Source organism: Pithys albifrons, chromosome Z (genome assembly GCF_047495875.1).
Source record: "Pithys albifrons albifrons isolate INPA30051 chromosome Z, PitAlb_v1, whole genome shotgun sequence".
Taxonomy (NCBI): domain Eukaryota; kingdom Metazoa; phylum Chordata; class Aves; order Passeriformes; family Thamnophilidae; genus Pithys; species Pithys albifrons.
Genome location: NC_092497.1, coordinates 2,564,937 through 2,583,810, shown reverse-complemented (window position 1 = coordinate 2,583,810; position 18,874 = coordinate 2,564,937). Strand labels below are relative to the sequence as shown.

The 18,874-nt window shown below is 41.0% G+C and overlaps 1 protein-coding gene across 1 annotated transcript in view; it reads right to left on the bottom strand.

Moving 5' to 3' along the window:
• Positions 1-383: 383 nt before the first annotated feature.
• Positions 384-18,874, bottom strand: part of SKOR2 (SKI family transcriptional corepressor 2) — a 24,715-nt gene continuing 6,224 nt past the window's right edge. The window contains exons 4-7 of the mRNA XM_071580915.1: positions 14,283-14,348; positions 13,793-13,891; positions 8,998-9,065; positions 384-446 (exon numbers count right to left, since the gene is read on the bottom strand). Coding sequence (XP_071437016.1) covers positions 384-446; positions 8,998-9,065; positions 13,793-13,891; positions 14,283-14,348 — 296 coding nt within the window. The remainder of the gene's footprint in view (positions 447-8,997; positions 9,066-13,792; positions 13,892-14,282; positions 14,349-18,874) is intronic.

Below are 18,874 nucleotides of genomic sequence, written 5' to 3'. Positions count from 1 at the left end.
CCTGACCAACACGGTCTTGGACACTTCCAGGGATGGGGCAGCCACAGCTTCTCTGCCCAACCTGTGCCAGGACCTCACCACCCTCATAGTACATAATTTCTTACTAATATCAAATCTAAACCTAGTCTTTGTCAGTCTGAAGCCATTCCCCTTTGTTCTGTCACTACAGGACCCAATGACCAACTCTCAGCACTGCAGTGAAGCCTCAAAACTCACCACATGTCAGTTATCAGATTTAGATTGTACCAAAACACCTCCACAGACAAGGCTTTGAGACCAGATTCAGCAACAAACAACAGAATGATTCCATTCATTCTTGCAACAGCTGCAAATAAAAACACGGGGTCAGGTGGAATTAAGTCTCTTCTTTCACAAGCTCACCTTTAGCTTTTGCTGAGGTGTGCACCGAGCTTTTCTTTCCTGATCAAACTTGCTGCATAGGGAATCTGGAATGACACAGAAACAAAGGCACTGCTTTAAGCCAAGGTTTGGCTAATGAAACATCCAAGCTGGAAACTGCTGCAAATGAAAGATTTTATTTGCCTCCCTGGAAACAGTGAGGAATTTTGGGAAACAATGCCTTAAATTAAAGGCTTAAACTCTTTATGAAACTAAAAATGGCCCAAATTAAAGTAACAGGTCTTAAAATTCAATGTAAAAGACATTTTCTGATACTTTGTTTGCATTATTTGATGACAAAGAGTAAAGCCACCTGCGAGATCACAAAGAATCATCTGTCTGTGACAGAGCAGGCAATGCACACTGATCCCTGCACAGCCAAAATACAGCAGGTTGGGAGTATGAGACTTCATGTATTTATATCACCATAATTAGGAAGTTCATAATAGTTATCTCTGACTTGCACCAATCTGAGGGGAAGCCACTGAAGTGGAACAAATAATTAAAGGAAAACAGAGAACATAGGCATACCAGGGAACATAGTTATATTTAGAAACAAAGTGGGATGATGTGCTCGCTGGCCACTGGGAATACAGTGCGGGGCTGCTCTTCTTCAGTGCTTGCCTTTAGAATGCAAAAAACTAAATTGCTCTGAGATTTATCCATAGCTGGGAATCCAAGTGACTACAAATTCTTTGATGATGTCTTTTGGAGGGACCTTTGGAGGAATTCAGCCTGGGATAAAAAAAATCTATGTCCCTACACTCATAGGTGCTGCTGCACACTGAGGTGACCGGCTTCTGCTGCCAGGAATTTCAGGAGATACTCACAAGTCATGTCAAATATGTTACTGCAAGCTGACAAATATGTCATCTGAAATCAGGAGCAAGGCCTTAAGCTGCACAAACAGCAGAACGAACACACAGGCAAATGTATAGAGTTCAAACAACCTGTCCCACACACCTAATGACATAGTAGAAGCTTGTGAATTTGCATCCATATCCACTGATCCCACATGCTCTTTCATAGCCCTGTTTTTACTTTAAACACATTATGCCATAGTGTGTGAGGATGTTTGTGTGAATTGTGCTGAGCTGGTGTAAAACCTCGTCTGCAGTGACAGTGAGAGGCATGTCCATCCCTGCCTACCTTAAAAAGGAAAGGAGCAGGGAAGGATCAGGATTAGGGGGGAAAAAAGGCGCATCTGTAGCTCAAGAAGCGACCATTTCATTTCTCAGAGAAGGAGGTCAACCAGATTGAAAGCAGCAGCACAAGGAGGCAGGAGTGTCTGTGGCTGAATGAAAACAAAAACCTTTCACAGGGGCACACTGCTTCCCCCATCACACAGCCCTCAAAAAAGGGACATGTGTGTGCACCCACCACTTGCAACTGGAAAAGACCTAGGATGCAGGTGTTTTGGCTGACTACTCTTGTAGCCCCTACCCTTAGTAGAAGTTAAAAGCTATGAGGAAGCTTGCTGCCAAGATCCCTTTAAAAAAAACAGATCTGCCCTCCACCATGTACTCAAACAGAGCTGTCTCCCAGGGCACGGTGCTTGGAAAGACCAGAAAACTCCTCTCCAAACTGCAGCAGGGAGGAGTGTGCAAATAAGCTGTTACCTGATCACCCAAGGCCATGGCTTAGATTCAAAAGGAAGGCACTAACAAAAAATCAGCATGTTCCAGCTGGGACCTGTGATGCCTCACTCACTACTTTCTGTCTCTCTCCCACTCACCACGGCCAAAAGGCAACTTGGGTTTGTATGGCCGCCAGTTATATAGGACATCTCCCAGGCTGTACTGACCTAGATAATACAACAGGGTGCATTCTGTCAGAAATTAACTGTTCTTAATCCACTTCTCTGCTATATTTGGCGCATTGGTACCTTTTTAATGTGTGTTGGTTTATCTGCTCTCCTGGTAATAAATGTCACTGGGAGAGGTGGGTGTTCAGTAGGGAAATGACTACTTTCCTCATGAGTTACATCACCTGAAATGTCATCTTCTGCTTTTATCATTGTAAGAGCATTTGGTACCTCTGGTGCTGTGGTGGAAGAGTATTTAGGGTTCTTCACGACAAAGCAGTCCCCTTTATTGCATCCATGGCAACTGCTGTGATGAAAGTAATCCACATTCAAATGGCCATGGAGATCCAATGGGTGGCCCTTAACAAAGGGTGTGTAGCAATAACAAAAGTGCAGGCAGTTTGGTTTTAAGCAGCAAGAAATCAGCTTCTTATGACTAAGTCCACATTCACAGGAAATACAATGAGAGCAGATCTGAAGGGGAAAGCCAAGAGAATTGCTATGTGGACACTGGGTCTTTTTTTTGCTTCAGGCCAACTCTAGTCTAGTCCCGGGGACTTGTCACCTATTAGGAGCTACAGCAGACTCCTGTGTGCATTTCTGGATCACATCCTCACTGGTTTCACCTGGAATGAATTCAGACCCAGGCTCTGGGTCTGCTCCACAACAGGAACTGAAGTGGAGATAACTGGAAAGGTTTGGCATTTCACTTCTAAAGTGCAAGTCTGATCCCTGCTACATACACTGGGATACCAGAGGAGTTTTGGCACACCATCCTCCCTCAGAGGCCTCACTTTGGCAGCCCATCTCTAGTGGAGTGCACAAGGACATCACCCGGATTTCTGTTGCTTAGAAGAAAAAATCTTACACACAAGCAGTATCAGAAGATGTTCTTGTGGCTCTCTGTACATCCACACATCCATTTTTCAACATAATTTTTGCAGATTCTAAAAGAAAGGAAGCTTTTGCCTCTGTTTTTAAATATTATTTCTATGAGGCACTCCTTTTCTTAACATGTGAATGTACAGGAGAAAGAGGCACAGCTCCGTCCCCTCAACCCAAGGCATACCCAGGTGTATTGTCAAGATAAAGTTTGGCTTTCCTGTCTTAAACAAAGATAACAAAAACAAAAACAAAAACTTAAGAAAAGGAAGAAAGAAAAAGGGGAAAAAAGCAGGCAGTAGGAAATTCAATTCTGGTGAAAATAACACTTGTTGGCTCACTTTCCTGTGCAGAGTCAGGAATGAGTATTCTACCTTCAGCATCAAATGATATATTCCCAATTTGTACCACTAGAACTGGAGAGAACTCTACCAAAAATCAAATTAAAATAACAGAACATGCAGAAGCAGACCAGCAGTATCACCTCAACTGTTTAACCACAGAAGAACAAGGTAATAAGAAAAAAATATAAGTATCTTTCTGGACTGAGGAGACAAGGTGATGAAATCTACCTCAGATTCTGCAGGACACACAGTTCTAGAAATGCTCTTTTACCTGTTATTATGTGTGTGTGCCTTTGAACAGGTACTTGAGCACAAGATGAGGCTCAAAAAACCCAAGAGCCATTCTGCTGAACAACTGTTTGCCTCTAACATTCCTGTCAAGGTCAATCATTCTAGCTGGACTACTTCAAGCAGAGGACAGAAATCAGAAAGGCTCATAAAGCACTGCTCTTTCCTGTTCCCTCTTTTTGAAATTGGAGTGGCAGACATGCAGCGACCGAGGTCTCTGCACAGAAAAATAGGGATACTCCTTGTTTGTGTAATGAATACAGTTGTTGTACAGATCATCAACTTTCCATGTACAACCTAAAATAGGAATTAAACCCTCTTTTTTTTCTTTTTTTTTTTTTTATTACAGTAGCATCCAGAGTAACATGATCTTATACCTGTAAAGATTTACCAACATAACAACATGGTAGATTTTCTTTTCTTCTTTTAAACATTCTTTTTGATGCTTTCAAGATGATGCAGAGATAGAAATCAATTTTGCAGGTAGTAGTTCCTGATTTATTTTATTGCCTGACTCTGAAGAACAGAGTTGATCCAAAGCAGCACTGAGAGCAGAAAGCCGTAAAACATAGAGGGGTCCCAAATGGATCTAGTTCTGAGCTCTGAATATTATTATCAGCCCAAATGAGGGCAACTGAGCAAGCCAGTAAAGAAATTAAAATACCCCAAACCAAACTAACACTTCCCACTTTATCTGGAAAGACAAGGGACTATCTGAGTATTTTCACATTTCAGCCTTACATAAAATTGGTGGGGTTGATCACTACCTGGTAATCTAAACCACAGTGGGTGATGCACCAAGCTTTGTCTGATGGGCAGGTCATCACCAAGGTCAGTACTCCCTGGGAACCTGCAAACTACTTGTAAGGGACGTCTGAAAGGAAATGAAGAAAAGCTACTGTTTGCAGAAGGCTTAAATTTGCTTCTTGGTGTTTTACTTCTCTGTGGAAATGTTTGAGAGAGGTTCATGAAAACATTAAAGGGTAAAAATCATCATGCTGGGAATGCTGCTTCTGATCTTCTCTCACCAGGCAGCTTGGAAGAAAGTTCATGCTTTTAAAATTTGATCCACTAACACAGTTGCTTAGAAAACAATATCAGAGAGATACAGAGTCTCAAGGAGGAGCTGACTCAATATTTTCTGAAGGTGCTGGGCTGTCCTGTCAGATGAATTCTGGTCACTCTGGACAGAAACTGACAACTCTAAAGGCAGGAGAGGCTCTTCTAAGTCCATACCATGTGTGTCATTTGAGAATTTACCTGCCTGGGCAGTGATTCCTTCTCACTAGCCCTTTCTGTATAGCTTAGTAACAATAGACAGATGATCCACCAAATCATAGAATCTTTTAGGTTGGAAAGCTCTCTTAAGACCATTGAGTCTAACCATTCCCCTTGCCAAGTCCACCACTAGCCCATGTCCCCAAGTGCCACACCTACATAGCTTTTAAATCCCTTCAGACATGGGAACTCCACCACTGCCCTGTGCTGTCTGTGCCAGGGCCTGACAGCACTTTCAGTGAAGAAATTTTTCCTAATATACATTCTAAACTGGATTCATATGCAAAATCCGTATTTTATATATGGCCTTCAAGTACCTGCACTGGACACAGCCAGTCTCGGAGACAGCACTTTGAAAGGGGAGGAAAAGAAAAGGGAACTCAATGATCTGAGATCCATTTTATAATTAAATATGACAAATCATTGTTCCCTGGCACTTGGCTCAGAGCTTGGCACAAACAGGTTAGAAAACTTTCTGGTAGCTGCTCCAGACAAACTGATCAACTCCCTCCTCTGAAACTGAAACACGGGAAATTCCTCCTGAACATCAGGAAAAAATTCTTCACTATGAAGGTTACTGAGCACTGAAAAGTCCTCCCAGGGAGGCTGTGGAGTCCCCCTTACTGGAGATATCAAAAAGATGCCTGGAAATGCTCTTTTATACTATGTGTGTGTGTGTGAACAAAACTAATTCTGAGTAACGTGCTCTGGGGGCTCTGCTCGAACAGGGAGGCTGGACTAGATGACCTCCAGTGGTCCCTTCCAAACCTGAACCATTTTGTGATTCTCACCAAAAGTGATGGCCATCCTTATGGCTCCAGCAACCTGCTGTGTCCGAAGAACTCAACGTCCAGCACTGAGTACAAACAGGACCCACCCTGTTTTCTCAAAGATCTAAGCCTTACTTCTAACTTTCAGGAAGACAAAAAATATTATTATTATAATTTTTTTTAATTCCAGAGGGGGCAGAGCATTAAAGTAATCCCGCACTGATTAAGCCCCGCTTTAAGCGAGGCTTTTAACGAGCCCCGTCCACTCGCAGGTGCAGTACCGGTCGGAGGGCGGCAGAGGGCGCCCGATCCATCCGATCCATCCCCGCGGCCGAAGCGCCGGGATGAATTTCCCCCAAAACAGGGAGAAAAAGCCTCCCGGCCACTGTTCAACACCGTCCGGGCACACACGGGCATCACCTTCCCTCAGTCCTGTCCATGCAACACTCAGGCTACGGCGGGAGCTGGCGCTAGAAAGTTTTCAAATGCAATTCTATTTGGTTAACTTTTTTTCGTGCTTGTTGTATTCCAGGCATTTCTGACACAGCAAATACAGTTTTGCTTTAAAGTCTGATTATTCACTTAGGCAGCTTGAAGGGTTCCAGTTCAGGGGGAGTGAAACCATTGTTCTGGCAAAACCTGCCTCTGGTGCCTGCTGTTGCAGAGGGTCAGGGAATCACAGAATGGTTTGGGTTGGCAAAGCCCTTTAAAGCCATTGAGTCCAGTCATTCCCCAGCACTGCCAAGCCCACCACTAACCCCTGGCCCCAAGTCCCACATCCGTACAGCTGTTAAAACCCTCCAGGGATATTCAGGAAGGACTAATTTAAGTTCTATAAACCTTCAGCAATGAGAAGACCAAAAAAACACCAAACCCCCTGACTCTGGGCATCTACATTGTTTGTAAAATAATTTTAAAAAGCTATTAAGCCAAGTTCTGTGGCTAATTATACAATTAAATTTTGAGTTCAGTACTGCAAAGGTATACATGCCTAGGAAGGTTTAAGTGAAAGTAAGATTTAAGTATGCATTAAACACTTCTGCTTTTCTCTTTGCAATTCTATGTTAACAAGAAAATTTAAGTTAAAGTTCTCTTAAAGCAATAGTACAGCATCTCAGCTGCAAAACAAAACAACCTGCACCCATTAAAAACCAAAACAACAATAAACAATTCAAAAGTAGCCATGCTTCTTGTGTATTCTGCACCAAAACCTTTAACTCATCCATGCCACAAGTTAAGAAGGCCAAAGTAGTTCTATCGTTACCATACTCAGTTCATTAATCTTAATTTTAGATATAAACATACAAAATATATTCAAATCAATGAATCAGAGTAACTTCAGGGACTATCACCTAGGATGTGCTGACTCTATTTAAGTTATCAAGCAAGACATTGCTCAAGATATCTGCACCAGTCTTAAAAAAACACACTCGTTATTTGCAGCAGTCTCAGTTCTTCACATGCAAATATCCCTTAATCTGTCTCACTGCTCACAGCCTGCCTCACAAATATGAGCATACAGACTTACCAATGATTTGACAACATTTCTATTAGCAATAATTAAACTCAGGCAGCCACTGTGAGGGAGGAGGTCCTGAATTGCTGGTGCAGTGCATTAAATGTTGAAACTATTCTCTGTAAGTACATTCAGACAGCTCTGTTTAATGATTAAATGAATATTAATCTTTCCGTAGCTTGCGTCAGTGAGTGAAAAGGTTGTGAATTATTTCTTTTCTTGCCCAAGAAAATCAGAAAAACCACCACAGCTGGCTCACTGAAGATCTGGGATATCCAGTTTCAGAAGCAATTTCACAAATGGACCACAAAGAGAATCGCATTCTGTCTGGTTGGGAGAGCTGGTTAGGTCCGAGTTCAGCTGAGATAAAGGCTGAGGTGGGCCCACAAATTTCGTGCTTGAATGTGCATCGTAGCAGGAACTGGACAGGTCACCTGCCTCAAATACAAAGCAGCAGGAGAAGTGCTTTCCAGAATGGCATCCTAATTACCATCTTCTGTGACAACAAAATTCACAGATCAAGCCAAAGTCCCTGCCTGGCATCGAGAGGCAAGAGGGACAACATTAAGAACTAGATACATTAAAGGAAAAGAGTGGAGACCAACAGCAAAAAACTATCCAGATATGTTCTGGACTTGAGTTTTCTCCACAAATAACCTCTTTTCAACACCCTCCATCTCTCATTGAAATCTCTGAAGTCAGCAGGAACAGGGCACGTGAATGTTCGGCGGCTCTAAAAATAAGGCCAGTCCTAAATGCCTCTAAACAGTGGTGCACAAGTTTGACAATTCTGGCCTTCAGCTTTGTTTTTATGTCCTAATGCATCAGTTAGAAAATGACAGTACTAGGAGGAGACTGTACAAAACCTTCTCTGTGCCAGGGCCTGTGACAAGCAGAAGGAAAATTTAGATGTTCAAGCACAGGGCTGGCTCAGGGAAGTGGAGGAATTTGGCAAGTCTGCCTCAACAAAAAGCCCTGTTGAATAAAGTCAGATTGATCACAGAGAAAGCAAAGCAAGTATTAACTGACAGCCTCCTGGTTTGTTACTGTGCCCTGCTCTTAAAATCACTAATCAGTGTCTGAGTATGAAAAAGCTTCCCATAGTCCAGCCCCCTTGCTTGCACTGGATTAAGTATGTCAAGTTTTCAAAACAGCTTAGTTGTATGTGATGATCTAGAGTTGCACTAACACACAGCCCAAATCCCTCCTGACTGTAAAATAACAAGAGACCCAACATTTAGTGTGCCTGCACTGAACTGTGTTTTGGCAACTCGATCCTTTGCTGCTGAGTTAAGCACTTCTTCTAGAGTCTGAAATGTGATAGAGACAACTCCTAAGGTTTATGTGCTAGTGAGAAGCTGGGCTCACAGATTCCCTACCGAGGGCTGAAATGCACCCCTTGGCAACTCACATGAGGTAGAAACATTTAGCTGTTTACTGATTCCATCCTCCTGTTCCTCCCCTTTTGGTGTAGAGTCAACACATTTCCTTTAGTTGAAACATGAAGACCCATCTGGTTACTGTATGGAAGTAAATCTCCAGGTAATTAGACTCTAACCCAGCTGAGAACTGCACACTTACGTCTTGCTAGCTATAAGGTAATAGGAGCTCGCTAACAGTGCATCTGCATGGCTCACAAAGGAAAAGTTTGATGTGTGCATTTAAAAAACATAAAGCAACAGCTCATAACATTTTTAGCAGAGAAGACAAACTTACAATTTGTAGCTGTTGTACCATTTCTTCTCTGTATGCCAGTTCCCGCTTCATCTGATCCTGAAAATTATCTGTAGGGGGGGGATGTAGATGCAATAATTAAAACACAGCAGAATTCATATAGATCAAATTATATCAAACCCAGTCACCACTAAGGAACCATGAAGCACTACAAAGCCTTTCAGACAATTAAAGTGTGTGCCTAACAAAAACTTATCTATTAGGAGACACTGCAGACAACAGAAAAACTATGAAAAAAATTAATTTGGCTACTTCCCCAATCAGCAAATCCAGCTGCTTAGTTTCTGTTGCTAGCACTTATTGCCAGTTATTTCTCTCGATGGGCTAGACTCTGAAATCATTACTCAAACTTCTACCAACACTGAAGAGAAGAGCAAAAACTGCTCTTCTTTGCTTTGGCATAAATCTACTGACATCAACAGTGATGTCCGGCGTGTGAGAGGAGAAAGCGTTCAAGGATTCAGGGTTTGATTTGTGGTGTGTAACATAGTTCTGATGGCTTTGAACAAAACTCAGACTAGAGCTCCATAAACATCGACAGAGTTCTCAGAAGGGAAAAAGTCTTTGAGAGAGAGATCCTGAACAGCTGGACTACAGCATAGTCCAGTCTTCCTGCTCCAGTAGATCCTCCTTCTCATATTTTCCTCCTAAGTAACCATTTCAGGCAAAATTTCATTCAGTAGAAGATTAACTGCTGGTCTGTGTTTTGTAACATTCCTGTTGGAAAGTGGGAAAAAGAAAATTATAAACAAAACTACTGATGAGAACCAAGTAACCTGAAAAACTACCAGGTGGAGATCTGGGTGCAGTGATGGACTGTTAAAAGGAATGGGAAAGAAAACCCATTCCAACCAATATCACTTTGACCCGGGAAACAAGCCTGTCCTGGAGTGCAGAACCACAGAGGTGAATGCCTTTGGGAAAACACCATGGAGAGCCTGGAAAAGGGAACTGCAATGCCAAGGAAGCTAAAATGGCTTATTTACAACTAACCAATTAAAAGACTTAAATAGTCATGCTGGTTGCTGGGACACTTGCCCAGGAGTCAGGAAGCCTTGGCTCTGCTGGAGTCCATGAGTCTCTCCGTGCCTCCTTTCACTAACAGTAAAGCAGGAAAAACAGCACTGCTTCATGCACCAAGTGCATTGGGAGGATTAATGGATTAAGGGACTGGGATGCTTCCACAGCTGCCTGAATTGCAGTGGAAAAACTTGAGCTCAGGTAAGACTGTGCAGTTCCTATAAATAACCTGTGCTGCTGCAACAATGGGGACTCACCGGCTCACAGACCAGCCATGCAGCCTCAGCACAACTTCTCAATCCCCAGAAACAGAGGCAGGAAGGCAGAGAGTGGCCCTAGCCTGGCACAGTGGAGGGGAAGGATGTACCTCACCTGCAGGGAAAGGGGATGTGTCCCTATCAAGTGTGGGCAGAATGAGGTTGGAAGAAAGTACAAGGGTGCAGAGCTCTGTGCTCCTCTTTGACACAAGAATTTCGCCCTGTCAGAATGAGTCAAGTTGCTATTTAAAAGGCAAGGAGGCAGGAAAAGAGCAAGGAAACAAAGAAACAGAAATTTTGGCAGGCTGAAACCATGAGGAATCCAGCACTGCCACATAGAAAAGGATGTGATGACATCTTAATGAAGTTCTTCATATTTCAAGGAAAATCCCACTGAACTTTTCAGCCTATTCCTTCTACTCCAATTGGATCAGAAAAATAAGCCAGCAGAAATAAAGCAGGTTTACAATTCCTTTTTTCCTAGCCTCAGAAGATCCATGCAGTATAAAAAGGCAATTGTCTCCTGTTCCAGTCAGCAAAGGCTGATAGATCTGTGCTAATTGCAATTGAGGTCCTCCAGCTTTACTCTGAGTAGCCTTCAAGGAGAAGTTTTCCTTCTTTCCTCAACACTTTCCTCCCAACTGCCTCTTCACAGGCTCATCACGTCTCAGAACAAATAGCTCAGAAATTTTACTCAGTTCTGCAAGGCACATGTCCAAGCTCATGGTAGAAATGGGGTGTTAATGGTAGGGATAGTGCTTTTTTTTCCGGCAGCATTAATCTGACTCTGAATGCTTACAGACAAAGCCATAAGCAATACCCAGGAGAAAAGATATGAATATTTAAATAGCTTTCTTAACACAAAATTAAATACTTTAAGTACCCAGACTACTTCTCCACCATTTTATTGCCACATTGTTAAATGCAGACGGACAAAATGCAGAGCAGCCGACAGCAGAGACACAAACAGGCAAAGCAGAGAACACGCTGTCACCAGGAACAGGTGCCTGTTTTTCTATCACAGTAGCAAACACTTTGATTTTCTTCAAGTGATCTGATTTTTTAAAAATTTTCTTCAAGTAGTCTCTGCTTTGAGAGATCTTACAGCCAATGGAAAACCTCATCTGCAGCTTTCAAGTACAACACTAACATGAAAAATACAAGTGCAAGCACTACAAGACAAGGTCTGCTGTTTCATAAATCGTAACAGTCCACATTTCAAGCAGGTACAAGAAGCCACAGAGAAGCTTGGAGCATAGTGCTGCTAAAAGAGTTTAAATAAGTTCAGTTCTCATTTAACAATGATATCTAAGAGGAGAACTCTGAAACCAAACACCATTTACACACAAGAATGCACAGCCCTGCTGTGAAAAGTGGTTTGATGCTATTAATGTGTAGCACCCCAAATGTGCTCAGCTCCAAGTGCAAGATGCAAAAAAAGGGGACTTTGTAGTTAACTCCAGACAAACGTTTTCTAGAGAGACACAGTACTACATTCCACATCTCACGTGTTGCCTCTCTGCTGAAACAAGGATGAGTTTCCCCTATTTGAAAAAACACTAAGAAGACTTAAAATTCAGGTTTCTTATCTGCACAGTGCAAATCACAGAAAGAACCACCACCGACTGGAGCAAGAATTACCCTGATAGTGTGTTCTGTCCTTGGCTGCTTTCAGGCAGGGACAGAGTTCCAGTCTCAGTGACTGCTCACCCTGATGCTGCAGGGAGCCAGACTGGGATATGGAACCTGTTAACCTGCCTGCTCTTTGCTCCATCCTCCATCCTCAGGTATTTCCAAGCCATGACAAATCCATCAATACAATTTTAATTTTACCTCAACTTCCCTTTAGTTGGATCTCCAAAGTCTTTTCTCACTAGCTCCAAGACCACCAGAGGCAGTTTCTAACTTGGGAAACCTGGCAAAGTAGTTTCTATTACTGGATCTAAAACAAAAACTCTGTTCAGCAGCAAGAGCCTGGAACAGATGCCCTCTCTTTTGCTAGAACATGTACTGCTTCAGAGGACAAACCACCTTTACTATGGATTTACACTAATTTGCTTTACAAAGACCTTTTTCTTCTTTTATTATATGTGGAGGAGGGGTGGGTTTTTTTGGTAAATCTAAATCTGTAAATAGGTTTTACGGTCACTTGTAGATATTGTTTATAGCACATTATCTGTTTTCTATTTTAATCCTGAAGAAAATTGACCACTACTTTGTGGTACATTGAAACCACGTATTTTTCAAGCCAGCATACAGCAGTCACCACTTCCTTGGTCGGCCGTATGTGTTCTTTTATTTGAATTGTATTTCATGTGGTTTAATTGCAGTGTTTATTTACATGGCAATGACAGAGCATTAATTTTACTGTAGAGGAACAAAAAGATAAATAAGGGACCTGAATGGCAAAACTCCAAGGTGCCATTTCGCCAATACCACACAGCAGTGTTTTGATCTGCACAAATTATTTGAAAATTACCTCACTCCCAAACCCAAGTAATGACTGAATTTATACTGAAGGATGAGGTTATACTCCTTTCATTAATATCTGTATCATGTCAGGCAACTCTTCTTTATTTATGGAGCTGTCTACGTATTTCAATATTTGGGCTGAAGACAGACTCATTCCCAGAGTCCTTGCACTTCCTTGCTTCACTGAACTTGCCTATCTGATGCTACAGAAAGGGGACAAACACAGTTTCTTTAAACAGTGGAAAAATGCTGTCTGTGTTCCTGCCTTTTCCCATGGGATCATCCTGATCTAGGTGTGGTTTCTCTTGGAAGCTTTCCTTCCTTGCTGCCAGTATCATTCAAAAGATCACAGTCAAGGGGTCTTTTTCTATATCCCTGTAGAGATGGCTCAGCTTTCTGGCAGCTTCACAAAAACCCTGCTAGGAGGCCATTTAGTTTTATTTAACATGTGCTCAGCATATTCTACCTCTCCTGGATAGTTGCACTTCGCTCATCAGCTGTAGTGGAAGGGCCATCCCAAATAGCCCATCTCAAGAGGAAGAATCCAAATAGGCATTTCTAATCCTTAAACATGAGCCAAATTAATTCTCTATCATCAGCTAGAACCACCTGAAACCACCATGGAGTACCTTGTCTTCAAAAGCCCCTGGAAGCTGGTTAAGAACAACATCACTGTACCCCAAGGGACTCCAGACGTGTTACTGGCTACTTACTGTATTACCAAAACTAGTGAAAGATACACCAAAAAAGACATGCAGCTTTACATTTTCCCTACAAAAGACCTGCTTGGGCAGCCTGTAAAGCCACAGAAGAAGTGCTATCACAGAATCACAGAATGGTTTGTGTTGGAAGGAATCTCAAAGACCCTTCCACTAGACCAGGTTGTTCCAAGCCCTGTCCAGCCTGGCTCAGCAGAACTAAATCAAATATCCTGGCAACACAACTGACAACACACCCCTCCTGTTCTATCAACCTGACAACAACCAACCATGCACACACAACACCAAAACCATGGATATGTGTCTTACTGAAGACTGGGAAAGACGCATTTCCTTTTAACACCTGGAATTCCTGTTCCAGTCTCCTTCGTAAGTCGATCTGTTCAAACAAAACCTTCTGGAGCTCCTCTAACAAAGAGAAAAGAAAAGTGGGTTTGTTAATCTGTGTAAATAATTCTTGAAGGAACAGTTTCAGAGCAATTCATTACTATAAGACAAAATATTTTAGCGCTTATTAGAAAAAAAAAAGTGTTGCATAGATCTACAATAGATTTTGTGCAGAAAGCCATGAATATAAATCAATGTAATATATTATTTTAAAGTATTATATTACAGTGTCATGTATTGATTGATATATATGCATTAATCTCAATTATATCCACCCAAAGGTCCATATATTATTCATATGTTACTTGACAAGCTTAAAATATGGTGCAGAACAAAAGTGCCCCCTATTATCCTCATATTCTATTAAAACAAAGAGCAGTTTTATAATGTAAGAGGCCCTTATTTATTTTACCTTTCCCCATGTTTTCCACATCCTTCTTCAGTGAATGAGGTGAATTGGTTTCTTGTGTGTGTTCTCCTTAAAAAAGAAAAAGAAAAGAAGTTATTGATTTACTGATAGTGCTTTTTTTTTTTTTTTGACAGTGTTGTCCTTAATATGCAGCAACTTTAGATCTGGAGTTAAAAAAAAAAAAAGGTGAGGAGAATATAAAGACAGAGTAAGATTGTGCTTTATCTACATGTCTCTGTGTGCATAGCACAAATATTTGTGAACTCATGTTCTCTTCTGGTTTAGTGAGGTATCCACCTACAGCATGGCCTCTTGCAGACACTATCTCTTTGATATCTAGCAGAGCTCTTCTTGCCAAACTGATCCCTGCTTTTCCTCTAACTCCTCTTGAAGATCCTCTTATCAGAGAACAACGAGGAACAAGCTGAGGAAGGGTAAGAACCTTCTGAACAGTCTCACCTCTCCCCCTCACCACAGGTAGTCTGTGCTACCCATCTGGGCAGGACCCTGTTTCAAAATCCATGGGCAAAATCCCTTTCTGTGCCTGCCTTTTTGCCTTCGTCAGCTCTTCAGCTTTATCATCTTCCAGAGCTTCAGCATGGGCATGTTGTAACTGGATATAATTTATATCCAGCTGAGATAAAATTGACATTAGTGGTATTTGCATCTAAAAGGTACAGCTCTGAGGTCAGCCAATTCAGGGACTTCTGTCTTAGGCTGCTCAAGTTAACTTTTAACCAGATTGCAGAACAGAATTTTCTAGATAACAGAAACTGCCTGTTTCCAGAGATATGCATGCTACTTCCTTCAGCTTTTTTGACTTTACAAATTAATTAAATAAATAAAATTCACATGCTGTTAGGTTCACCTGGATGAGAATGTGACTTAAAAACTGAACCTTCTGACAAAAGGTGTTCTTTTCATTATCCTCTGGAACTGTGAAATTTTCCTCTGATTTCTATGAATTGGGCTTTGAACAAAAAACTATGAAAAACTGCTTTTAAAAGAAAAAATACCACTTCAGCTGAAACTGATGGGAGATTTGCTGTTACCTACAGCTGAAGTAGAAATGGACTCTCAATAATTAGGAAAATATTTGGTAAATAACCAATTATTGAACTAATTGGATTAATTCTTGTTATAGTCCAGCCAGTAAATACACATCATTAACTCTACTGATAAGTAATCACAAGAGACATGTACGTAAAGCTACTCATGTGTTTATGTATTTGGAAGAGAAAATCGCAGAGAAAATACCATTTTTGTTGTTGTGTTTGGTCTTTTAAAAATAAAAATCCATAGCACTGAAAAGGTCACCACACAACAGACAACAGTTACTTTAAAAATTATTGTGTCATCACATTGGGCTAATTTTAAAGTTGAATTGAAAAGTCTTGTTACATATGCAGTCAGAACTCTTTTTGTAAAACATTAATTTCTGTTTTTAAAAGTCGATGCAATCTTATATCCAGTAAACCCTGAAGTCATAGTATATGAAACCTATCCAATAGCTATGCATTTTAGCATTTGCTTTCTCTTCATTCCTTAAAAAAAAAACAAAAAAGCAACCACTCATTCAGGCATATACATTTCTACAACTGGTATCTGGTGCCAACAATTCCATTTTATAAACTTCTTTATGTAGCACTGTGATTAAAAAAAATTGTATTATATTTTATAGAAAGGTATTTTCTAGAGCTGTCACACCACTCTATGTGAAATAGGAAGCTTAAAAATATATCACCTTTTGGGCAGTGGTTTGAGGAGTTTTCACAATGTATAATGGTCTCCTTTTTTAATTAATATAATTCTGTTTTAAATCGGATTGCTAACAAAAGAAATATTTTGTTAAATAAATTGGGGTACACTAAATCAAAAGGGAGGAATTTAAGTTTAGGAAGGGTATTTATTGATCTATAAATACCAGTATATTTCCAATCCATTTCTTCCACCAAGGCATTCTTTTTTGAATGCTTTGCGTGGAACATTGAGGGATAACAGACTCACAGAGAGAAGGTAGCTGGATTTTTCAAGGGGGAAGAAGGAAATGGGGAAGAGACTAGAGGATGGTGGCAACATTCCCACTGGCTCAGATGAGATTTTAGGGTCGTATGACTGGAGGTTGCTGACTCGCTGGGATGGAAAGAACTGCATCAAAATGAAAATAAGGGCATGTAGCATGAAGAATAACTTCTCCAGCATCTGCAGCCTCCCTACTAAGCTGCCGAAAAGGCTTATTAGAAAATCCTCCATCCTTGCTCCTGAAATACGTGAAGAACGGGACTGGAAATAAGAAGGTATTTAAAGGCAAAAGCCAGTATATATATGGTTTTAAAGAATAATTGCATTTTTAAACTCCTTTCTGATGTTAAAAAAAACCAGTCTCGACATTATTCTAGTTAATGGCAATAATAATCAGATGGGTTTCACCTTTCCAGTCCCCCTGAAAAAGATAATCAGGAGCCTGCTCTTCTCCGGTTTTCCATACTTCCCAGAGGCCTCATCATGCCTTGTGTACTGTTCTACCTTAATTGAAAGGGAGGAGGTATTGAATATTTAACCAGCTTCCTTTCTCTTAAATGTTAATTAAAAGCTAAATAGGTGTTTAAAAACAAACAGAAAGACCAAAGAATTTTAATCAGTCTAAGGAAAAAATCACTCCCCCCTCCTAATAGCTCCACCGTAACTCTCCTGGGCCTTCTTTACACACAAACTTGTAGCACTGAAAGCTGGGCAGACCCCGGTACACACACAAAGGTTTTCTTTGAGAGAGACATACATAAGTTTATTCAGAAAAATCAAATTACCTCATCCATCTGTTGGAGAGGGGAAAGGGAAAGTCTCCGCTCTTCATGAAGAGCTCAGGTGCACAGACATGGCTATGGCTTTTCTAACATGGAACATCCACCCATGGAGGGGACAGCAGAAATTATAACTGTGAGCAGACACACCTCAAAATTGCTCAAAAACCCCTCACTGTGATAAACAGAGGTCCTGACTCATACACTGGCACAACCTCGGCAATTGTGATGCCGCCGTTTTATGAGCTCTGCAACCACTGGAGCAGTGAGGGTTTGAATTTTCAACATTTGAATGTTTGACATGTGAGTTTTTAACATTTCTATGTTCATTCTTCCCAAAAGAAATGTACTTTGCCCTCATTGTAAAAAAATGAACCAGACATAGCCAGGTTACCTCTTCATGCTCAGCCGCCTGGAGTGATCTCTTGCAATTCTTCCCCAGGAAGATCTCAGAGCACTGTTCTAACAGCAGCTAAAAAATTCCACCCTGTCCCAGACAACTCAGCTACCTCAATGGGCAACTGAATTGTCCAGGACAGAACTCTGATGGTCGGGGAATATAACCCCATTCTCCTGACTCTGCAACTTGTCCCCAGTTCATGCCCTCTACAATTCTCACTACACCTGCAGTGCCACATCACATCATCCAAAATCACCCACTTGCCTGTGTCTCTGCATTGTCCCTGTTATCCCTGGGCAGTAACTGTGCATCACAGACCACACAGTCTGCCAAAAGCTCTTCACCTCACTCTTAATGTTGTCAAGCCTGTGGCATCAATGGTCTATCACAACTTAAACATTCACCAGTACTTTTAGCCAGAGAGAACTCTGTCTACAGACACAAAGACCACAGCAGTAACTTTCTGGTGTCTTCTGGATATAAATATATATATATATATCTCCATTAAAAAAATATAGGCAGATGTGAACCAACAGACTTTCTGAGCTTCAAAGGCTCCCTCTGTAATTGAAATTAATTACTCGCTCTAAGACATGCAGAGTTCTTGTGTATGTCCTGAAGAAATTCTAACCTGACTGAAAATATTCATGCACCCTGCATATTCATGCTGCTTTTGGGGGAATAATCAATAGGATAATCAGGACTTGGCAAAATATGCCTACTTGAGGAGGCTCAATAAGCATATTTTTAAGTGTTTTCCTGTACTGGGGATGACAAACATCCTAAAAAATCTGCCATTTCAAATGGAATTTTGCCCCCAAAAGTGATTTAACTTTAAAACAAACTAGTTCTATTTTATGCACAGATTAACTCTCATTTTAAACATCCATTTAATGTTTAAAACATGAACATCTGATTAAAAACCATTTGCATTGAAGTACTAAGAGATAGAAGAAAAAAGAGTTTCAGGATTTCAAACCCAACATTCAAAAGCTTAGGTGCTACCAACCAAAAACCATGAAATATTTACAAAATTAATCACTTGGCTTTCAGTCTGAACCTTATGCATACATCTGAGAGCCATTTTATAATTTTATTCTAGAAGCACAAGTGCTAGAAGATTTGTAATCCTTGCTTTGTTTTAAATCGAAGGTAATATGCTCACCAGACTCCAGAAGTCGAGACTTCAAAAAACAGAGAAAGCACACCTCAATACTGTGAAACTTGCAAAAAATAAAGAAATTCAGGAACTATCCATTTTCTTTTAGTAATTCAAATCGAATTCCTGTGCTTCTGAGTAATGACAGGTGAGAAATGAGAGCAACAGTAAATAAGGATGCAGTCCTACAGTCCTACTCCACTTGCAGTTTTGTCTGTCGTGCAGATCCAGGTAT